The following is a 22,643-nucleotide window of genomic DNA, read 5'->3' as shown; positions in this document are numbered from 1 at the left end:
TCAGACTGCACTCAGTGTCTGCATGTAATTCTCATCAAGTTGCAAAAGTGTTCCTTTCTACCTTGAAATCTGTTCCATCCACTGGATGAGAAATTAAATGACCACTGTGGTCAATTTTGAGATTTTTTTCTGAGGCAATTTGTTTGGTTGATTGGTTTGAGGAATCTTTAAATGCAAGATGAAAGTCATCCGATGAAGTACTTTCATCAGCACCTTTCATCAAACGTACAGCCTTGCAATCAATTGCTATTCCAAAAAATATTTATTGAGACTGGTTGGAGATTGGCTTTTGATTGTTCTGCAACCACAGCAGGGGTCAGCATTAGGAGCATATTCCTGCACTGGAGCCAGCACCAGAGGAAGAAGGCTGGGTAGATTTTGGCTCATAGTTCTTGTAAACCCTTAATTACAGTTATTTTGTATTAAATTTGGATATACAGCCTAAGATTTAAAAGTAAATAGACTATCTTAAATATTTAAACCAAATCAAAACATAGATACAGTTCCACAAAGCAGGTGACATAATTTGTGGGTGATCGTGGCTCAAGAGTTGGGAGTTTGCCTTGTAATCGGAAGGTTGCCGGTTCGAACCCGGCTTGGACCGTCTCAGTCGTTGTGTCCTTGGGCAAGACACTTCACCTGTTGCCTACTGGTGGTGGTCAGAGGGCCCGGTGGTGCCAGTGTCCGGCAGCCTCACCTCTGTCAGTGTGCCCCAGGGTGGCTGTGGCTACAATGTAGCTTGCCATCACCAGTGTGTGGATGACTGGATGTGTAAAGTGCTTTGGGGTCCTTAGGGACTAGTAAAAGTGATAAATATATAAATACAGGCCATTTACCATAATTTAATGTTTTAAATAAGCCTTTGTGCAGAAAAGTGGCCAAACATTTCCAAACAGAGGAGTTCTGAGCAGTTTTCTCACCAGATGTTCCTAGCATACTCTCACTAAATGTTTCCCTTAACCAGGCCTGGCAGCACTGCCACCTGATACTACACTCTAGCAGATGGTTGTCACTTGACACCTCAGCTCCTCTCACCTGCACGTCACTCATATCTGGGAACTCGGTGTAAAAAAGGCGGTGGATAGATAGATAGATAGATAGATAGATAGATAGATAGATAGATAGATAGATAGATAGATAGATAGATAGATAGATAGATAGATAGATAGATATTACAGGAGGTAAAGGCAATCCCAAGATGACACAGGAATGAGTGGATGCGGGCAGACTGTTACAGATGCGCCATAAATACAGACTCCATCGTTACATAATTTTAGACTCACACATTCGCAATCACATCCCGGTCTTCGGGATGAGGGACTGCATGGATTAGGGATCTGTAATGCCTTGCTTGAAACGTGTGGTCCGAACGCCTCCGGGGTCCTTGAGTGAATTACAGATCAGCCTGTAATTCATGTGAGTTGTCATCGAGTGGGTGTGGAAGAGGATAATCACATCAGATGCAAGGACTCTGTTGGAAAGGGTTTAGAGCTGACGCACCGTGCGTCTGTGCCGGCGGTGATCTCCGTGTCATACTCTGATGATGGTGAATAACTACGCTTCTACGTCATCGTGACAGCGATGACGCAGAGTGTTGCACACCCTTTAGAAAAACGGTTCAGGGAACCTCATTTTGCCCGAATGCCAACATGAGGGGTTTTTTTTTTTAACTGCTTTGGGGTCTGCTGCCTTGGTTGCTAGCACAAAACACATTTCCACCCAATAAAGTCGAATATGTGTTATTTTACTCATACATACGTAACGACTCGCACCTGGTGAATTTCCGCTGTTTGTGCAGTGCGCACTTACAGGACAGGGAGGAGAGCCGAATAAATACAGGTGTGAGGGGTGGGGCATGTTGTCTTCTGGGGACACCAGTCAAAACCCTACTCAGAGGTCAGCGATGCTTTACTGGTTTGTGTGAATAAACTTGGCACGGGTCCCGAGTGATGTTTGTTAATAATATTTGTTGAAAAAGTCTCTAAACGTTTAATGAGCGACGTTTTATGGCTTTTAGACCGCTTAAATGACCGTGCAGCTGGTTTCCTGAGGGTTGACTTACTTTTGTGTTTTTTTTTGTTTCAAACACTACCCTATAATATGTTGGTGTCTGTGAGATGTGTTCTGTGGAGTTGTGGCTCTGTGGCACCACCGCAGACCACTCCCACGACGAACCATCGCTTTCTGTGTGTTGTGTTCTCTGCACAGGCCTCGGTGCTCTGCGCGTAACAGCAACGCCGCTCCGCGGCCCCGATCAGGAAGTGAATTTGAAGAAAATAAGCGACTGTGGAGGTAGAATGACATAGGGAGCGGGAGGTGGAAGAGAAGCAAGCGGAAAAAGAAGCGACTAACAGAGGGAAGAATCGACCTGCTTTCTGGACCTGTATTGGGCTGTTATCCCGGGATATACTGCACACAAAAAATGCTTATAAAGGAATAGTAAGTAGGTGTGTGTGCAAGTGAGAGAGTGTTCGAAAAGGTAACGTGTGCGCGTTTGCCTGTCTCCCCCGTCTCCTTTCGCACCGCTGACATTGTGGCCAGTCGCCCGACCGGGAAATTGCAATAGCGCGGCCAGGGTGATGTCGAAACCCCGCACCTGCTCGGTGTCCGTGATCATTTTTCATGCATGCAACACTCTCGCCACCCTGAAGTATTCGCGGAATAAACTGAGAGGGAAATTTAGCGGCAGCTGTAGTTGCATCAGCAGCCGGCGTGGCTGTGCCCTTCACATCCTGCATCACAAGCCATCAGCTGAAATCGGGAGGCTTTCACTGTGGTGGCGAACAGAGTAATTCCCTCCGCTGTAGTGCTAAAATGACGGATGCTCGAGAGGAGCTGAGGGACAAATGGCTGGCGTAAGCCGCGTCGTGCCAGCGTCCATCCCTGTTAGCCGCTGTGGCCATGTTATTGATGCGCGGTGAAGGTGAAACGACCGATGAAGCATTCCAGCATTTGCATCTAGAGGAATGGAGACAGTGAGATGGAGAATGACCCAGGGTGGATGGTTGATTAAGGAGCAGGAGCGGTGGGAGTGGGCAGGTAGAGGAGGTGGGCGCAAAGCTTGGGGGAGAAAAGGGCAAATGGCGAGGTTTTAATGCACCAGTTAGATGTTAGAGAATTTGGCTGCTGGGCCGAAAGGATGCAATGGCACACAGTGTGGTTTTGTGGCTTGAAATGGGGAAAAAAATTAAATTGACAAATTGTTTGAATGCGTTTTTGCGGGCCTCTGTGTAACTGACTGAGGCCTGCTCACTCTTAGCTGGTGGTTAAAATAAGGGCAAGGCCGATGAATGGCAGATGAACTGGGCTGATATTGTCCTTCAAATGGAGAAAATCCTGCACGTTTTAATCATCATTGTCACACAGACAGAATGTTGTTCCTTTATTTCTTTGCTGGTGTCAGTGTGCAGTGTGTATATTAGGTTTTTTGTTCCAGGAAGCTGATGTTCACCTGTTTTAAAAAAAAGACACAAAAAAGAACGATGTGTGCTTCCTTTAGGTGTTCTGTGTTTTAGTAGTTTCAATGATATGCATCGCCTTTTAAATAAAATAAAAAAAATCCAAATACATTTGGGCTTTTTTCACATTTTTTATTATAAGCATGTTTGTTGCAATTTTGTGGCAAGGTCAAACCTGAACTGTGTGGCAGAAATATCTAAAAAAAAAAAATTCTGATCAGAGTCTCTCTGTCACTGGTTATTGTCTTGATTTGCCATCACATCCTCTACATTTAATCAATAAATGGCCCAGCACAAAAAGCACAGGATCAGAGTGATGGCATCCTAAAGATCTGAAGTGATTAGGGAGACTCTGGGCCTCAACAGCCAGCCTGGAAATTAATTAAATCAGTCACGATTAAATTCTAAATGTATTTACGCACTGTCAACACTCAAAGATGCTTGTACACGCACATCCACACACAGAGTTACGCACGCCAAGATACCATCATGAGGGTCAGGAGAAAAAGAACAGATCCATGTCCAGTTTCTGTAGTGCTCCTCACCTGAACCACTGACCGACATCACTCATGATCCACTTTTCTTCAGCTTAAGCACTTTGGCAGGTGTACATGCATGTAGCACCTGCTTTAGATTTTAAAAACCTGATTTTTTTTTTTTTTTTAATAAAAACCTGATTTGATCAAATGAATAGAAGCAGGAAAAAGAGGAAGACGGAGGGAAAATAGATAAAGAGGAAAAGAAGAAAAGACGAGCAATGCAGGATGGGTGTTTGTTTTCTAAAGCAACAAAGTGACACCTGATCTTCCTGTCAAGACCATTAGACCAAGGAGACTTGCAGAGAGTAAGAGAAATATACAATCACCGGCCATTTTGTTAGGTACACATTGCTAGTACCAGGCTGGACTCCCTTTTTGCTGTTAGATCAAGGTGCTAGAAAATTTTCTCAGATATTTGGTCCAAATGGGCAAGCTAGCTGAAGGAAACTGTTTCCAGGGCCTACTCCGTGGATCGGCTTCCTCCGAGGCGTGGACGTCTATCAGCAGAGAATGTACCTTCACCTATCAGCAGAGAATGTCCCTTAGTCTGTAACACAGTCAAATATATTCTCAAGTAATATTCAAGCATGCCATTCAGCGTGTTAGTACGAGCAGCTCGGGAGCAGCTTGGGAGAACAAGAAAACAGAGACTGCTTTAGATTGTCTTCCCAAAGTGACTCAACTTTATTCACAAGTACAACAGTTTATATAGAGGGTAAAATTCATGAGACAGCAGATTTATCAGTTTAAACCAGTACAGACCAAGATAAGGGAGCGTCTTCCTGCCCTTGGGTGAAGAAGCATCCTTTGTGTAGTTTATTAGTTCAGCTACAATTGTGATTATCTCAGCGACATATTTTCAAGGCACAAAACGAAGAGTTCTTTCATTAGTGAAATCTGAAACAAACCATTTGGCCTTCAACAGGCGTCTAAAAGATTAAGAAACTAATGTAGCTGAGGGAGTGATCTCTGTGGTATTTCAACCTTGTACCAGCCTGTGATTCTCACACATCAATTCTTGGGTCAAAGAGAAAAATAACTAAAACAAAGGGGCCTTATTGAATGACAGAGTTTTCCTGCATAATGTCACTATAAAACAATATCCAGTAAATGCTCCCATGGTACTAAAATACCTAACACTAGCATCTAGGGAAAATTGATACATTAGAGTATCAATTATAGATATCAACAGATATGTGACCTTCTATTATTGATCACACCTAATTGCTGTATTGTCAGAATCAAATTGAATTTAGTTGCCAACTTGTCTCCATTCAATCTTTGACTGGTAGCAGACTGACTCCATCTTATGGTCGGTTTTAGTGACACCGTTGATGTGCTTGACAGTCTCATTTTGCAGAAAAACATAACTGAAGAGAGATAAGCTTATCTTACTGGATAAAACAAATGTTGACAAGGTTTAACTTTGAGGACATAATTTGCATTTAAAAAGGTGACAAATCATGGCATATGTTATTGGGATACTCAGCGTATGACAAAATGTTAAAAATCACAGTTATATCTTGTTGCAAGTGAAGTATTATGACAATATTGTACTATGGGGTGTCTGGTGAGTCCAGCCAGTAATAGCATCATAGAGTTGCTGGAGATTCGTCAGATGGTCAGGTTGGCTGTGGTGTTTGAATAATGTTCAGATTGTATTCAAATGTGCTAATGAAACATCCCTCACAACATTACACCACTCGTTTGAAGCATTAGATGGATGGATCCATGCTATTATTTTGTTTACGCCAAATTCTGACCATCCCATCCAAATGTTGCAGCAGAAATTGAGATTCATTAGACCAGGCAACATTTTTACAAGCTTATATTGTCCAATTTTGATTAGCCTGTGTGAATTTTTCTTAATTTGAGCGGCTGTAGCCCTTTAGTATTAGACATGGTTACAAATGGTTATTTGAGTCAGTGTTGCCTTCCCATCAGCTCAAAGCAGTCTGGCCATATTCCTTTGACCTCTGGCATTACTACCCCCCCCCCCCCCCCCCCCCCCCCCCACACACACAGAGAACTGCTGCTCACTGCATTTTCTCTTTTTTTGGACTACTCTCTGTAAACCCCAGGAGATGGTAGTAGGGCAAATTCCCATTATATAGTACTTTCTGAAGTACTCGGACCAGCCCCTCTGACACTAACAACAGCGTCACATTCTAACTTACTTCTTTACCTTTTAATTTGATCTTCAACAGATCGCCTTAAATGCGTCCACATGCTTAAATGCATCGATAATCGCCCTGTGCCTGGGTGATGAGATATTTGCATTAACAAACAGCTGAAAAGGTGTATCTAACAAAATGGTCAGTGAGTGTAGAAGAAGCATTATGACTACTACATTTTCTGTTTTTTACACCGACAGTTAAATTGTAATATTTGCCTTAGGCACGCAGATATTTCTTTCACCATTTAAAAAGAGATGAGCAGTAATAATTTTAATGCATCAGAAAAAAACAAAACAATGTAACTGCAACCCTTGTAAACAAAAACAGAACTTATATTGGTAAATTCAAATCTCAAATGTTGTCATTTGACATTAGGGCCAGTCCCTGCCTTCTTTGCAGCATCTGGTCTACCGGTCAGTGTTTGGCTGGGACTCAGAGCCAGATTACACTCAGTGGCGAATGGGATGTAGGATTAAGTGAATTTGGGCATACCTCACACACTCGCAGAACAATCAACAAAGCTGCATACTGTACATGTGCATTCTGTGGTCTGGGATGCAGGAGGCGGTGCAGCATGTTTAAGCTGCTGCTTTATTGTGTGCAATGTAACAGAGCCCAGATGTTGTGTGTGTGTGTGCTTGCATGTTTGTGCAGAATGAGTTTTTGCTAAGATGTTGAATTCTGAATGTGTGTGGGCATCTGTGTAACTGTTAGCGTTGATGGACTGTAAAGTTTTATTTCTCCATACACATCGATGTGCCAGAGTTCTCTAATTGTGACTTTATTCATTATTCTTCATTGTACGCGATCTTTTTAAAAAAAATCAATATAAAATCCAAGAATGGGGTTATTTAATCAAAACAACAGTGCAAAGTTACATGTTGATTAATAAATTAGCATAAAACTATGAACTCATTAATAGATTACTATAATAAAAATAGTAGATTTTTCAGTATAATATTTGTATGTATACAAATATTATTGTAGCTTGTATAATGCAACATGCTATCTCAGCACTCCTAGTTGGATGTCTTATCATTATTTTTTAATGTGTCATTTTATCAATATGAGTGAAATGCAGATTTTGCAGGACAAGTTTGTTGGTGATGTGTGTATGTGGCCGTGTGTTGGGCTTCTGCATTTCCCCAGTGCTTGTTTTAAAACACAGTGATACAACAGAAAAAAATTAGACACAGCAGTTATTGGAAAAGGCAAAACAAAAACAGCAGATGAACCAACAAATGCTGCTTGTATGAGAGAAATCTGATGTCTGTTTATGTGAATTCAAGTGAATTTGACTGTTTTCGTTCACATAGCCCATATAAACATTCGGGGATTTATTTGTAACTAAGCAACAGCAAAAAGATCATGCCTTCTTTTTTTTAATGGTTCAGTGATACGAGGGTCACATTTAAATACATTAAATTTATACTAAATGGGACTTTTAATATTTTATTTTTTTCCAAATGTCTCATATCCATCCACACAAGGATAGATTTGTTAGATTTGTCATTTACTTCATCTTAAAGAATAACTTCTGAACAACTTGTGTTATACGATGAATTGAAGTTTAGCTGCTGTCACATACTTTGTATAGTTCAGTACTGCACATCCAGATAAAGACTATTATCCTTTGCTCACACGGCACAGCAAAAAGGGTGTGTATATGAGAAAAATTGGTATTCCAATAAATATTAAGTTGAATAGTTAAACATGGCTTCTCATGTTGTCAGCTTGACATTTTCACAGAGGAAGTTCATTTCCCGCCAAAGGCACAAGAAAACACCTTTCTGGGGATTTGTACTCAGACAAGTTCAGTGTGCTTTACAAGGGCAGTTAAAAAAAACTCAACAGAGATTCTGAGAAACTTGAATTGTTCCAATGTAGCATGAAAACAGCAAAAGATCTGACTTCACAATAGCAAAATTGTCCATTTCCTATGAGAAAACCCTATGAGGAAACCTGTGGTGACAGTGGGGAGGAAGAACTCACTTTTAAAAGAATGAGCCCAAGTCTCCAACATGCCCCTGAGTCTGTCAGGGGCATGTTGGAGACTTAAGCTTCAACTGTTACATCACAACCAAAAACATTTTGAGTTTTTAGCGCATTAAAAGAAGCATCTTAAACAGTTTAAACAGAATCATCTGGATTTTCATGTCTTTTTTTGTTCATCATATTTGGTGTGAATGGAACTGTGCTGCATGTCTGCCCATTGTTCAGTATACATTACAAGCACGAGTTCAGGAGTTTTAGTGTAACATTTTGAGTAATTTCACGTATTCTTCCCTCTTTTCCAGTCGAGTGATTCTTCCTATTTCCGTGGAAGAGGTAAGTGCTATCTCAGTATATTTCAATGTGTGTAAGTGTCTCTGTGTGTTAGCGAGATTTGCTCAAGGCTCAGCCTATGTTATCTGATTTTTTTTTTTTTTTTAGCTCTGTTTCCTCAGAAGCTGTGTCAGTAAAGCTCCTCTTCTTTGGATTGTTTTGTGTGTTTACATTTTTGATGCCCACATGTTCTAACACATTTTTCATATATCCACACACATCCAGCCTGCATAGGAAAATCCAGCTTAAGAGAATCTCTTATCTTAGATAGACCATTGAATCCACACAGTATTTCACTGTCCTTACACTCTGTGTCTGTGTCCATCTGTCGTGTCTTGTCATCACTTCCATTGCAGTCTGCCTGTCTATTCAGGCCTGCATTGTAAATGAGTCACCTGAAACTGCTTCCATGACATCACGCTTACCCCCCACCTCCTTTTTCCTCTGCCTTTATATTTTTGGAAAATTAAAGCAGTCTAATCTACTTTTGCTAGAGACCTATGACTAATACTGCGCATTTATTACAAAATATTTAAATACATTTAAATCACTTAATCTTACTGTAGCTTAAAGCATCGGTGTGAAGCACCAGTGCGTGCTCAGACGCTGCAGTGTGCCACATAAACGCCAGATCAGTCACAGGAATTCAAGAATTCAAATCGGAGACTTGACCAAATCATACTGTTTCATATTTTCGTTTAAAATCAAAACCACGAAGCAGTGGAATGAGAAATAAGTAATGCTGATTTCCTCCGAAGGCGTTTTCAGATTTAAATGTTTCTTCTCTTAACTGTGTCTGTTTGTAGACATTATCTTATTATCTCCAATTATATCTCTTAATAATCAGGCAGATTTCCTCTAAAGCACAAGAAGTGGACACTGTGTCACAAGCAGATGCTGAAAAAGTACTGAAAAGGAAATATTTGAGTTAAATGTGACAAACCTAATCCTAAAGACAGTTAACCAACTGAATCCCATCCCTCGAGCATGTCTGTTTCCTTCTCTAAATTCAGACTCTCTGAAACAGCAGTCTTCAGTTATTTGCCATTTCACTGAGTGAAACAGTGTTTTTTTTTTTCAGTGAGACTACTGACTGTCAGAGCCTGGTGGTGGTAAAACCTCCCTGAAGAGTTTTGCTGAAATTGAATTTCCTGTCTGCTAACTTCTTGCCAAGGGCCACCGTTTAAGATAAAGCTTATCAGTACTTTATTTGCATGAAAAGTAGAAAGTTCTGGCGTAACTGGACAAAGACTGATCCCACAAGGCAAGGTCGAGTTATAATTGTCCAACGCTGTTACCCAGGAGGCTTTGCTGTTTCTGCATCCCGTTTTTTCCGTGGGTAGCTACAGTATCCATGCCTGTTCAGAGGGAACCGTCTCCAGTGTCCATTTGGCTTTCCAGTTTTTTTGGTTTGTTTGTTTTTTTCTCAGCAGATGTGTCTAGTCATTGAATAAACTCTAAGAAGCAATCATGGTCACACTCACTGCTTATTTAGAAAATGTAATAGTTTGCATATTTCAAGAAGGTCAATTAAACCTCTGTGGCTCATTTCATCTTTTTTTTTTATTGCGGCTGCTGTTGCAGAGTAATCCTTTTTTTCCAGATGAACAAAACCAACTTTCTGAAATCTAAAACATCTGGCAGTCACAACTCATCACTATGTTTTTGCACTGAACAGAGTGATCTGTGGGTACCTAAAGATGAATCCACCCCCACATGCTGGTCTTGTTACACTCAGCAGAACTAGTGCTGCGAGATGAACCAAACTTATCTTTAAACATTTGGCTTCCATTCACCATCCCCATTCATTTCATAGCTCCTGCTCTAATTATACGAGGTATCTAAAATTACTACCTAAGTCATGACTTGCCTAAGGCCTCTCACTGGACTACCAACACCAAATTTCAGAGAAGGCTCATCTTTGGTAAATGGTAAATGGCCTGTATTTATATAGCGCTTTTCTAGTCCCTAAGGACCCCAAAGCGCTTTACATATCCAGTCATCCACCCATTCACGCACACATTCACACACTGGTGATGGCAGGCTACATTGTAGCCACAGCCACCCTGGGGCGCACTGACAGAGGCGAGGCTGCCAGACACTGGCGCCACCGGGCCCTCTGACCACCACCAGTAGGCAACGGGTGAAGTGTCTTGCCCAAGGACACAACGACCGAGACTGTCCAAGCCGGGGCTCGAACCGGCAACCTTCCGATTACAAGGCGAACGCCCAACTCTTGAGCCACGATCGCCCCTTTGAGCTACAAAATGTACCGAAAGACAGACAAATCATTTGATAAGGGAGAAAACTGAAAGTTGTTGACTACATAAAAATGTAATATAAAGTGCAATGTTTTAATGTTAAAAAGTCAATTTACTAAATTTACTATTTACTAGCTTTAGAGCCAGGCAGAGGCAGGAATTTTGCTGTTGATTTACTGTACACCAACATTCACTGCCTGAAAGTGAAGTGAGATCTTGTCTACCATGCTCACTTAAGGTTCATGGAGTGACAGGAGAGCATTAGATTACCACTTGACTCCATCGTGAGATGTTCTGTCAAGCTTAGTTATTTCTGTGCCCTATAAATGTATGTATATGTATACAAACGTGCCGTGGCAGGCGCAGCATATTTCTTCAGCCTAAGCATGAGTTTTTGTTGAGATTACCGCAGATTGTCAAATCCTCTTTGTTTCCTGCTTGCCAGGTTTTGCTGACCGCAAGAGAAACTTGCATTGTGTGTAAACACATAATCAGCGTTTTCATCATTTGAATTTAGTGAATGACACAGAAGTGCAGGAAGTCATACCTGGCAACGTCTGAATACAAAGAATAACTTTTATATGTCTCCTGTTAAAAGGTCAGAATACATAATAAATCAACTTGTCCCATCGTTGCAATGTTGTAAGCGTGTCTGCGTTCTGGTCCAGCTTTGTGCAGAGGTTATATGTGGATTAGAGGTGATTAAAAAATGAAAGAGCCATTGTCCTGTGCTTAAACAATCACATGCATACTTGGGATCAGGGAGAGGGGGGTGAGATGAAGACAGAGGCGTGAGACTGAGAAGTCGTGAAAGAGAAAAACAGTCGGGTGCGACATAAAAGTAGACAGGATGAAAATAAAATGTGGAGAGCAAGCATAAGTATATGGGAGATTATGAGAATTCAGGAAGAAGGAGAGGAATATGGAGCAATCAAGGAAAAGAGCCAAAGAAAAAGATGAAATGCACATGAAAAAATATACCTGTGTTTCACTGCGAAAGCGCTCTCATCTGGGTAATAATACATTGTAACTTCAGCATGTGTTCTTTTAAGGTAGACTTGAGAGGAAGTAGCTTTTTATTTGTCCCTTTAAGCCATGTTTTTACATCAATCCAACTATTTTTATATATTTTTGTTTTTTCCAGTACCAGGTTGGCCAGCTGTACTCTGTGGCTGAGGCCAGTAAGAATGAGACGGGTGGAGGAGAAGGAGTGGAGGTGCTAAAAAATGAACCCTATGAGAAAGATGGAGAGAAGGGACAGTACACACACAAAATATACCATTTGCAGAGGTAAGTATTTGTACAACAGGTTTGCAGTGTCAGACGATGCAGAAGAAGAATCTTGCATTCGATTCATTCATTTTTCTATTTCATATATTTGTACGTCTATTATCCCGTTACTTCAAAGTCTTAATTATATTTACTTCAGCTTCATTATATAAAGCAGCAGTTAACAACAAGGACACCATCAAGAGCCCTAATAATCTGATGATACCCTATGAGCAAACTCTTGGTGACAGTGGAGAGGAAAAATTCCCTTTTAGAAGGAAGAGCTGTCTGGCAGAACCAGACTTAGGGATCGATTGGAGAGGAAAGAGAGTGCATAAAATAGTAACACAGCATAGCATGCAAACTGGCAAATAAACACTTGGGCAGTGGAGACATAATCAGTCAATTATAGCAACACTTAGCACTTCCCACCCCAGAGAATATTTCTCGTGAATCCCAAGTGGGAGCTGGTTTCACAGGAGAGAAGCCTGATAGCTGAAGGCTCTGCTTCTTATTCTACCATAGTAAGCCTGCACTCTGACAGTGGGATGCTTTACTGGGATAATGTTTTACTATGAGGTCTTTAACATTTGGCATGATCATTCGGAACTTAGTTTGTTTAGAAGGAGAAATTTGATCTCTCATTCCAGTCCATGTTAGCACTGTCACTGCAGTGTTTTGGATCAGCTGAAGGCTTTCCAAGAAGCTTTTAGGAAAACCTGATAGTAAGGTTGGGGTTCTGGACTGTTTGTTAACCTACAAAGATCTAAATATGCTGATAGCACACTGATGCATGTAAGTAAGCTACCAGAAGCAACCACATGTAGTTTCTGCCTATCAAGGTTTTAGTGCTTTTGTTGCTTTAGATCTTTATAGTGGGCATTCATATGTATTATAGCTATTCATGTTTATATTGCAAAGCTAAATCTAAAGCTTAATATAAAGGACTTGGTCAGGTAAAGGAAGGTTTTGCTGTGATGCTTAAGACCTCCAATATGAGAACTTATAATGAAGTTAAATAACTGAAATAAAAATGCTTTAAAATTAACTAGGCTTGTTTTCTCTTCACTCCTCTGCCCTGCAGTAAAGTGCCATCATTCGTCAGAATGTTGGCTCCAGCTTCAGCTCTCAACATCCACGAGAAAGCCTGGAACGCGTACCCATACTGTCGCACAGGTACGACACACGTACATGCAGAGACACTTTATACCAGCACACAAAATGCTTAATCTCTGTGCTTTTGGTAATATTCATCACATAAAATACAGATTTGATTTGTGACATTTATCAGAATCACGTGTTTTTGTAGCTCAGGGATGCCTCGCTCAGTGGATTTTATTTGTGAAAGAAATATACCTTTTTTTTTGTTTAATAGGGGTTTAAGATAACTGATTTAAATAATGGCGCACACTCTTGCTAACTGTGTGTCTCTGGGTCTTTGTCACCTTGAAAGAGTAGCTGAATAATTTACTGTATGCCCAGAGAGAAGAGCCGTGCAATCACTCGAGCCTTTCAGGCTGAGATCACACACAGCCTGCCAGTTGCCAGACAGCCATCTGTCACACAAACACACAGAACAGGCAAAGGCACAACCTGTACCTACACACACACACACTGACAACTGGTGTTTAACAATTCCTCGTGACATCTGTACATTGTCCAATACTGTTAATGCGTATTGGTAGTGTTTCGTAGTGTTTTCAAATGTTCCTCAACTCAACTATTCTTGTGTTTCTCTCTGTCTGCTCCTGCGCTGTCTGCCATCGGGCTCTGCAGTCATCACTGTAAGTATGCGTGTTTACTTTGGAAATCGTGTGCGTTGACACAAAAGACACCTCAAACCTTGATGCTGAGAGAGAGAGAGCGAGTTAACCTGAAAGTTGAGAAAGACATGTGATCTATTTCAGTGGTGAAGCAGCAGGCGTAGTCAGACACCATTACTTTGTGTGTGCTTCATGTATTACTCAAGCTATGGGGACCTAAATCTGTTCACACAATATGGAGATGTGTTCTTCTATTGGGGCGGGGGGCTCCCTATTACAGAAATCATTAAAAACTTTGATGAGGACATTTTTGTTAAGGTTAAGTTTAGAAATGTTTAATTATGATTAAGGTGATTAGGGTTACAGTAAGTTAATGTAATGTCCTCTTAAGTCCTGGATACACAGCTGTATGCGCTGGTGTGTGTGTGTATGAGAACAGGAGTTAGGTGATATTTTAAGATCCTTTGCTTACTCTTCCTGTTTCACTCAATTTTACTTGTGTTTTCTCTGCAGAATGAGTATATGAAAGATAACTTCTTGATCAAGATTGAGACATGGCACAAACCTGACATGGGACACCTTGAAAATGTAATTATTAATGGCAATAATGACCTTTGGTGCTACATGCAGCAAGTTGAATGTCCATATTTTGAGTGGAAACAATGCAGATGGCACAAATGTGGTTGGGTTTTTTTTTACAAAATGTTTAATTTATCGATGGTGAGGTTTATAGTCTATTTTCCTCTCCTTGTGGTTGTGTTGTGGTTTCCTAATCAAAATCTGCTTCATAATTCTTATTTGAAATCCAAATTGCATCCCCCTTTTGTAGGTGCTCATATTTACTGGGACAGTGCTACTATACATGCATAAATGTAAATGTTATGTTATTAAAAAGCTATTTTATTGCCTGGAGAAACTTGCCTTCAGACACAGTATCTAGTTTTGTTCTCTCTGTCTCTGTTTCAGGTACACGGTTTGGATGCCGAAACCTGGAAGAAAGTGGATGTAGTCTATATTGATATTGCAGACAGAAGCCAAGTGGAACCAAAGGTGAAAACATCACCTTAAAATCAATGAGACCATCACAGCATCTAGCTTTCATACTTACGTGTCACCTTATACATGTTGTTTATTGTTGGGGGGCTTTTGCCATTTTTCTTCAGGATTACAAGCCTGAAGAAGATCCTTGCAAGTTCAAGTCAGTGAAGACAGGACGAGGACCTCTAGGACCAGACTGGAAGGTGCAGCTTTTTTGTTGTAAACATCTCAGTAGGCAGAGGCACATTTTTCAACCACTTTAATGTTAATCACTGATGTGCAAAATACAAAATATATTTGCACTGATACTTGTTGCTTAGCAACTATGATGTTTAGCCAGTGATGCCTGATCTGTGCAGAACAAAATTTGGTCATATGCAGCAATATAATGTAGCCACAGCTGCTTCTAAGGACATTAGGGTCCTGTCTTTTATCAGTTTTTCCTGAGTGGTTTTATTTAGTTGAATGGTTTTAGAAGCCAGCCCTTATTTACAGTTAGTATATATTATAGTGGATTTTTTAATCAATACTTTTAGTTTTAGAGCCTTATTATTATTGTCAAAAGGTGTTGGAGAAAATCAGGAGAAGTGATGACCTCTGGATTTCTAAAACATTATTTATAGCCCTCAGTGTATCTTTATTGATTAAATATTAGTTGAATAGAGGCAAAGGTCCAGACATACAGATGTGTTATGCCTGAGGAACATTTGGTAACGTAAAAAAAGAATGTGTTTATGTACTTGCAGAAGGAACTGCCTAACAAGAAAGACTGCCCACACATGTGTGCCTACAAGCTGGTCACTGTCAAATTCAAGTGGTGGGGCCTGCAAAATAAAGTGGAGAATTTCATTCAAAAGGTTTGTTGAGAGGTTTTTTGTTTTATTTGCTTTTTACCTTATTATCATTTTGACACAACCAGGAAGCTACAGGTGATGGCCTGCTACTGAGGAGGGTTTATTGGTAAAAAAGTCATTTACATTGTTTATCCTGCGGGACATATCCTTTTTTTCCTTCCTTGACAATATCTGTTAATGGCTGTTGCACCACGGTGTGTTATCCTTTGCACACATACAGTAAATCCTGACCGCTTGAGGTAGTAATGGAAAAAGGCACCACTCACTATCATGTCTTGACGCATGCTCATTCATCCAGGTAAATAAATACCAAAAGACTGATTCTGTTCACCTTGATGAAGCATTTTTAGTGGGAGGAATGGTACTCCGTGAATTGTACTTATGGCCATTGATCCATGGTCATTGATCAGTGGAATTTGATCAGTGGTTGTCTGTGAAGGTTCTCAGTCAGAAGGTTGATCAGTGGTTGTTGATCAATGGTCATTACAATTTGCTTATTAATGATCAAGAAACTGACCTCACAGCCCATTGTTCCTTCAGTGGTGCTGGTTTCAGTCGTTATGCAAATGTACTGTTTATAAGATCAGGGAAACCTGCAGTCAGCTCAGACTGAAGAAGTCACTTGAATGAGTGATGAAATGTTTCTCCCAATGAAAACTCTACATCCAGATGAACAGAATCAACCTTTTGGGACTAACTATCATGTTCCACATGTAAGCTGCCAGGCTCTCCGCGATAAACGGGGTAAAAGATTGGAAACAGGATGAAATTACACATCTCTTACGTTAAGAAATCCAGCTCCTTTAACTAATCCATAACTTTTCTCTTTATTGTTTCTGTTGTCTCACAGCAAGAGAAGCGTTTGTTCACTAATTTTCACCGCCAGCTGTTCTGCTGGATTGACAAATGGATTGAACTGAACATGGAAGACATACGTCGCATGGAGGAGCAGACACGTAGGGAGCTGGATGAGGTAAGCCAGGCAAGATTAAATTGAACTTGATACAGTGTATCTTTTAATGTTTTATACCACATACCAACAGTTCGTTTTCCCCTATCACCTCCTGCAATTCTTCTGTGGGGACACAGAAGCGTTCTTAGGGCAGCCATGAGACATGGTCGATCTGGCGTGTTCTGGGTCTGCTGCACAGTTTTCTTCTAATTGGGAAAAGACCTTGACTGTCTCTTTTCGATGTAGAGTTCCTCTACATGTAGTCTCTCTTAGACCCTCTCATAGGATGATCACAGACACCCCTTAAAGCAAGCTAGTTTATGCTGCTTGTGTATTATTCTTTTGACCAGGATCAACCAGTAGATATGTAGCTTTGCATCCGTCATCAAAACAACAGACCTGTACAGCACTCAGCTGTTGTACTGGTGCTGTACCAGATTTGCCTGTCATTCTGTCTCACTCATGAACAAGCCCAAGAGGTACTTGAACCCCTCCACTTAAGATGACACCTTAATCCCAATCTAGAACAGGAAACCCAATCTTTTCAGGCTGAAAACCATGACCTCAGTCTTAAAAGTGCTTATTCCCTGCTATTTAACACTTAGTACAGACCAGGTCAAGGCCATGCCACAGTTTGATGAAGCCAACACCATGTAAACACCTTGTTATAAGTAAGGCTATGATTGTAGTCCTTTGCAGACACACACAGAGACAGCTGTGGAGCAGACAGACATACTTTATTATACTACTTCTGTCTGCTTGGAAGATGCAGTTCTTTCATATGCAGCAGCTCAACTTCTGCGTATTTCACACACATATTTCGTTGCCTTGAAATGTTGTGATTACTAGACACTAAAGCAAACAATTAAAAATTTATTGTGTGATTTTTCTCTTTTGTCAGATGAGAGTGAAGGACCCTGTGAAAGGGATGGTCGCTCTAGAGGACTGAGGCTGTATTGGACCGTGAATGCTGCTGCTCATCAGGTGAAGTTATTTTTGTCCTTTGTGTGATTGTAAATTAGTGCCATGACATGTTAATTGGAATACTGAATTTTTTTCCCCAGTCTAGCTGCTCATTGTAATTTCCCAAATCCAAGGTGATGTGTTCAAATTGTTTGCGTTGTTTGACCAGAAACCTCAGTGTTTTTTTTCTTCCGTAGTTAAGAAATTAATCAATTAGCAAAACCTTTGTCTTGTTTTAAGCTAAACCTTAGTGTCCAAGAGCCCTTTAAATGATCTCAGATATCAGTTACAGTGTATAAGTAACAAGAAATTGCAGCCAGTGAATGAAGTTATATGGTTATTAGGGATCACAAATGTTGGATTATTGAATCTAAAACAGCAGAATGTGACCTTAATAAGTCGCCAATTAACACATTTAACAGGCTTTTTTGTTGCTAAATTCTTCACTCTGATTATCGGCTAGTTCACATGCATGTTGTTGCTGGAAATGAGGTTCACAAGAGCAGGCACGCTTGAATTCTGAGTACATTTGAGAAAAGCATCCAACTAAATTTACATATATATTTAGTTACATGCTAACTAAATAGTATGCTTTTAGCATGCCACTAACTGCATGCAATTTATTTTAGCATGCAATAAACAATAAAGCAGAGGTGTGGACTCCAGTCACATGACTTGGACTCGAGTCAGACTCGAGTCATTACTTTTATGACTTTAGACTTGACTTGAAAAAATGTTCTAAGACTTGTGACTTGACTTGGACTTTTACACCAGTGACCTGGGACTTGAATTGGACTTGAACCGGTTTACTTGAAAAGGCTTGATATTTCACCCTAAATCTAAAATTTAACACGCATATTATGTAGAAAGTGTGCGCCATTAATTCAGTTCATTCATTCATTTATTCAAACCACACTCCATACGTATGTGTGCATGAGCTGTAGCACAGCCAATCAAATTAACCAGATTTTTTTTAAGAAGGAAAAAAAAACGCTCAAAAATGCTGCAAGGAGTTATTTTTTTTCAGGTACATAAATTATGAAGTAGTCAACACAAAACCGAAATGCAATATGCAAAACATGCAAGAAGAGAATCACAGAATCACAGACAGAGATGGAACAACTTCTTTTTTTTTTTAAAGACTCAAAAGGACTTGAAATTCAAAGTTTCAGACTTGTGACTTTACTCGGACTTTTACACCAGTGACTTGAGACTTGACTCTGACTTGCCTGACATTACTTGAGACTTGACTTGTGACTTGAGGATAAAGACTTGAGACTTACTTGAGACTTGCAAAACAATGACTTGGTCCCACCTCTGCAATAAAGGAAATTAATTGTTTTTTAGGCAATTAAAAAAAGCAGACAATGTAAGTGATGACTGTCTTTCTGTCTTCTCTTTTAGATCAGAATATCCAGACACCAGCGGATTCACATCCTCCTTTTGTCTCAACTGACGCAACATCCGACCGGCCGGTCCAAAGCCCACCTCTTGCAGTCCAATTTGGTTTCAGGGACCTGGACCCAGTAAACTTCCAGTTTTCAGCTGATGTTCTCCGTCCTTCCCTCCTCTCACACTCATCTGTACTTTTGGTTTCTTTTTTTGATCTAGTGTCCCCATGTTAATTGCTCTGAGGCCTCCAGTAGCAAAATTATAGATCTTGTCAGTCAGTCCTCTCTTTCTGTCTAAATTGTTCTAAACTACAGAGAATAGTGTCATTTATCTCTGCAATTTAGGATTTATTTCTATTTAGGATATCCCAGTAGTGTATATATAAAGTATATCGGAGAGTTGAATAATTGTACTGAAGTACATATATATGTGTATATACATATATATATATATATATATTAAAAAAAAAACAAGATTTTTAAAATGATTCAGTACATTTTCTGAGTGGATGTTTATTTTTTTCCAGATCAAGCCAAGCTGTATGCTCAGTGCTGTGTTGCTTGTTTGATCCTTTAATTTCTTCTTTTTTTGTCATTGTATCTCCTTTTCTCCATTTGTGTCATGCAGTGTTTCCCTTTCTTATTGAAATCGATTTGCAAATCTACAAATCCCAGCTGCAAGGTTGGGATTGTGCTAAGAGTTTTGTGTTATCTCTGCTATAAATCTGACCTAACAGATATGATTTTTGCCCCCGTAAAGATGTTGACAAGTTCATTAGCTTTTCTGCTGCTTTGTGAATGTGTGTTTGCATATATATATATATATATGTGTGTGTGTGTGTGTGTGTGTGTGTGTGTGGTTGTGGCAGGGCTTAGTGGTGTGTGTCTTTGTAACATTGCTAGGTCACCAAGTTTTTCAGCTGTATTTTTCATGCCTCTTTCAGCAGATCCTCCCCAGTTTCATTTGGCTGTTCGGGGTGCTCGAAATTGCCGTAATTGAAGATTGTGTCTGAATAAGTATAGAGTAATGCATATAAATAGAAATACAGAGAGAGCAAAAGCTGAGAGGGGTGCTGGTAAAATGTGTCACCCTGCAAAATAAAAAATATAGAGCAGACAACTGGAACAGTCATAAACAAGTGTAGGCCTGTGTCTTTTTTTATTCTTCTGTTGGTGACCTGTGCTGTCATTCTGCATCAGGTCTTGCCTTGTCATCCGTTGTGTCATCTTCAGTGGATAAATGGTGTTATCCAGCAATAGCAATAACTATCATGACACACTGGTCTCTCCTTGGTCATTGCAGTTTTAGTAAACTGGAGCGCCTCAACTCAAGAGGGCTCAAGTTGCTTACTCATCATTAAATTCCATGTTTATTGTCTTTGCATGGGTTGATTTCTCTTGTGGGATCTAAAGGTTGCTATTTAAATTTGTGTTTTGTTTTGGAGGGGATTTTTCTGGGTGTATGCATGAGTGTGAATGTGTCATGCAGGGTAGTGAGTGTCTTTGTAGAAAGTTGATCCTAGTTACAAACAAGGAACAAATTAAGCTACAGCGGGCACTATTTTGTTTTTCTTCTTGCTGGTGTTTGTTTGGCCTCCTTTGCCTTCCTTCCGTCCTGTCATCTACTTCACATCCTGCACATGTTTTAACAGTATGGAAAGCTTAAAGAGAAAGCAACAGGTAACGAGACAAGAAAATGATTATGGACATTTTGCACTAACAAGCTAATATTAGTTCATGTAAAATAATTTAGAAACTTTAAAATAATAGATAAATAAAGCCTATTTTTTGTAGTTTATGCACAATCATTACTAAAGTACAATAATGCATACTTACTGAATTTTGTAGTATAAATATCAATTTCACTATTGGGTTTTTCATTTGCAATTACTAAATAAACATGGTATCGATCAAGTACTGTCATCAGTCAAAATGACGTCTGTCCCAAGCATTGCAAGAATTATTTCTTCCATTGACTCTTTAATTAGGATAAGTTATTTGCAGAAATTCTTAAAAATGCAAAAGTTTTCTGGAAGACTTCCAGAAGTTACTCTCATGTTAAGCTACATTAATCTAAAGGACTATTACGCTGAATCTGGTTAGATTCAGGTTTTCAGTTTACAGGGAAACGTGGAGCTGAATTGGCTCAGCCCTAACCCTAATTAACAAGAAAGGTAAATGATTGACAGACATTTGAGCATTGTCTTTGAGCCTAATCTAATGTGCACACACATTACTGATGAATTATTAAAAGGGACTGTTCTGAGGATCATTATCAACCTTGTGAACTATAAATTTTAAAAGGATAATGTTTGATCTTTTTATGTTTGCATATGCCAGATTACTTGAATAAGGCCATCGTGGCAAACATTTTTCTGTTGCCTCCTCTTTGACTCCAAAACACTGGCCCTGGATATTCAATCCCTGCACCTCTGTGTCCATCAAGTGTCTCACTCAGTGTCTGTGATGGGGCTACCAACTGATTCATGGAGGTTTGTGGATGTACTGTATGTACTGACTTTGTAAATAGTAAATAAATTATTGTAGATGAACACATATATATAGATCAGACTGTCCTGCCAAAGCCTACAGCACACCTCTTAACACTTGATCCTCTTAATTAATCGCTATCTACTCAGCATTACACACCCCACGCTGGCCACAGGATCAGAAAATGTTGAGTTCTAGTTGCTGAATTTAGTAGTGGTAAGACATTTTGAGGAATATTGTCAACTGTAGTCATAAAAAGGCATTCTTACATATTGTTATAGATGTTTAGGCTGCTCAAGTGAAGCAGCACTTCACATTTGGAGGAAAAAATAAGAAAAGAGCCTGTTTACTATTTCCTGTCTTTCATTATTCCCTCACAGGTACCACATCTCATTGGCAGGACAGTGTATAAATATATATTTTTGTTCTGAATGTTGTACCTCTGTTGTCAGTCTCTGAACTACACTGACTTCTCTCTGCAAAGGAACGGCAGCTTGGGTCACTTCATTGATCCACATAATTAGCTGATGGCGTCGGCCCTTCGTGACGCCGGGGCACGAGTTAGACTTTGCCCTCCTGTGGTTAGCAGTGGGGGAATCGAGGGGAAATTATTCTACATTTTGGAGCAGCTTCAACTGGGTGCTGGAGTGTTGGAGCTTAAAGCTACACATGAGAAAGGACAAAAATATGTGGTTGTTTGAGAACAGATACTGATGTTTTTAAAAGTCTGAACCTACAAACTTGTGAGAGAACGTGGTTTAACAGAGACAATCTCATAGTTATCTGTTGTTAGATTCCTCGATTTATAATCAGAGTATGAAACCAAATGATTCCATAATAATCCCAAACTGTTTTTAAATCGTTAAATCTCTCTTTCTCTCTCTTACTTTCTCTCTCTCTCTCACTCCTGTTAACTCGTCTCCTGTTTTTCTTTCTTTTATTGTGAATTTGTGCCTTTTTGTCATTTTATCTTCTAATAACACTACTGTACATTGGAGACATAAAGAACTAAATAAAAAGAAACAAAGCAACTGTACATAAGTTTGATGTGAATGCTTTTTTTAAAATTATTTTAATGGATGTCATCGGTGTGAGATTATTTAAACATGGAAGACAATGTATGTTTCCTAAATGCAAGGGAAAAGTGACAGACAGTCAAAAAA

At 39.8% G+C, this 22,643-nt stretch overlaps 1 protein-coding gene across 1 annotated transcript; it reads left to right on the top strand.

Moving 5' to 3' along the window:
- Window positions 1-2,474: 2,474 nt before the first annotated feature.
- Window positions 2,475-22,521, top strand: pitpnab (phosphatidylinositol transfer protein, alpha b). Its single transcript, XM_085289077.1, has 12 exons — window positions 2,475-3,031; window positions 8,472-8,502; window positions 11,905-12,050; window positions 13,114-13,205; window positions 13,806-13,813; window positions 14,306-14,380; window positions 14,759-14,842; window positions 14,956-15,033; window positions 15,577-15,687; window positions 16,535-16,657; window positions 17,538-17,620; window positions 19,004-22,521. Exons 1-11 carry the CDS (start codon window positions 2,967-2,969, stop codon window positions 17,583-17,585), a joined length of 861 nt encoding a protein of 286 aa, XP_085145203.1. The 5' UTR covers window positions 2,475-2,966; the 3' UTR covers window positions 17,586-17,620; window positions 19,004-22,521.
- The last annotated feature ends 122 nt before the right edge of the window (window positions 22,522-22,643 follow it).

This window comes from Mchenga conophoros, linkage group LG10, assembly GCF_057382185.1.
Source record: "Mchenga conophoros isolate Kocher_MC1m ecotype Shallow Benthic linkage group LG10, M_conophoros_male_GT1.1, whole genome shotgun sequence".
Lineage (NCBI taxonomy): Eukaryota > Metazoa > Chordata > Actinopteri > Cichliformes > Cichlidae > Mchenga > Mchenga conophoros.
The sequence above is the reverse complement of the archived record's forward strand: the minus strand, read 5'-3'. Positions and strand labels throughout refer to the sequence as shown.

Excerpts from the sequence above, each read along its gene's own strand:
- pitpnab (XM_085289077.1), top strand. The coding sequence starts at position 2,967 with ATGGAGACAGTGAGATGGAGAATGACCCAGGGTGGATGGTTGATTAAG. Across the intron at positions 14,381-14,758 it reads ACATGGGACACCTTGAAAAT|GTACACGGTTTGGATGCCGA; the intron begins GTAATTATTAAT and ends TCTCTGTTTCAG. Across the intron at positions 16,658-17,537 it reads CACGTAGGGAGCTGGATGAG|ATGAGAGTGAAGGACCCTGT; the intron begins GTAAGCCAGGCA and ends CTCTTTTGTCAG.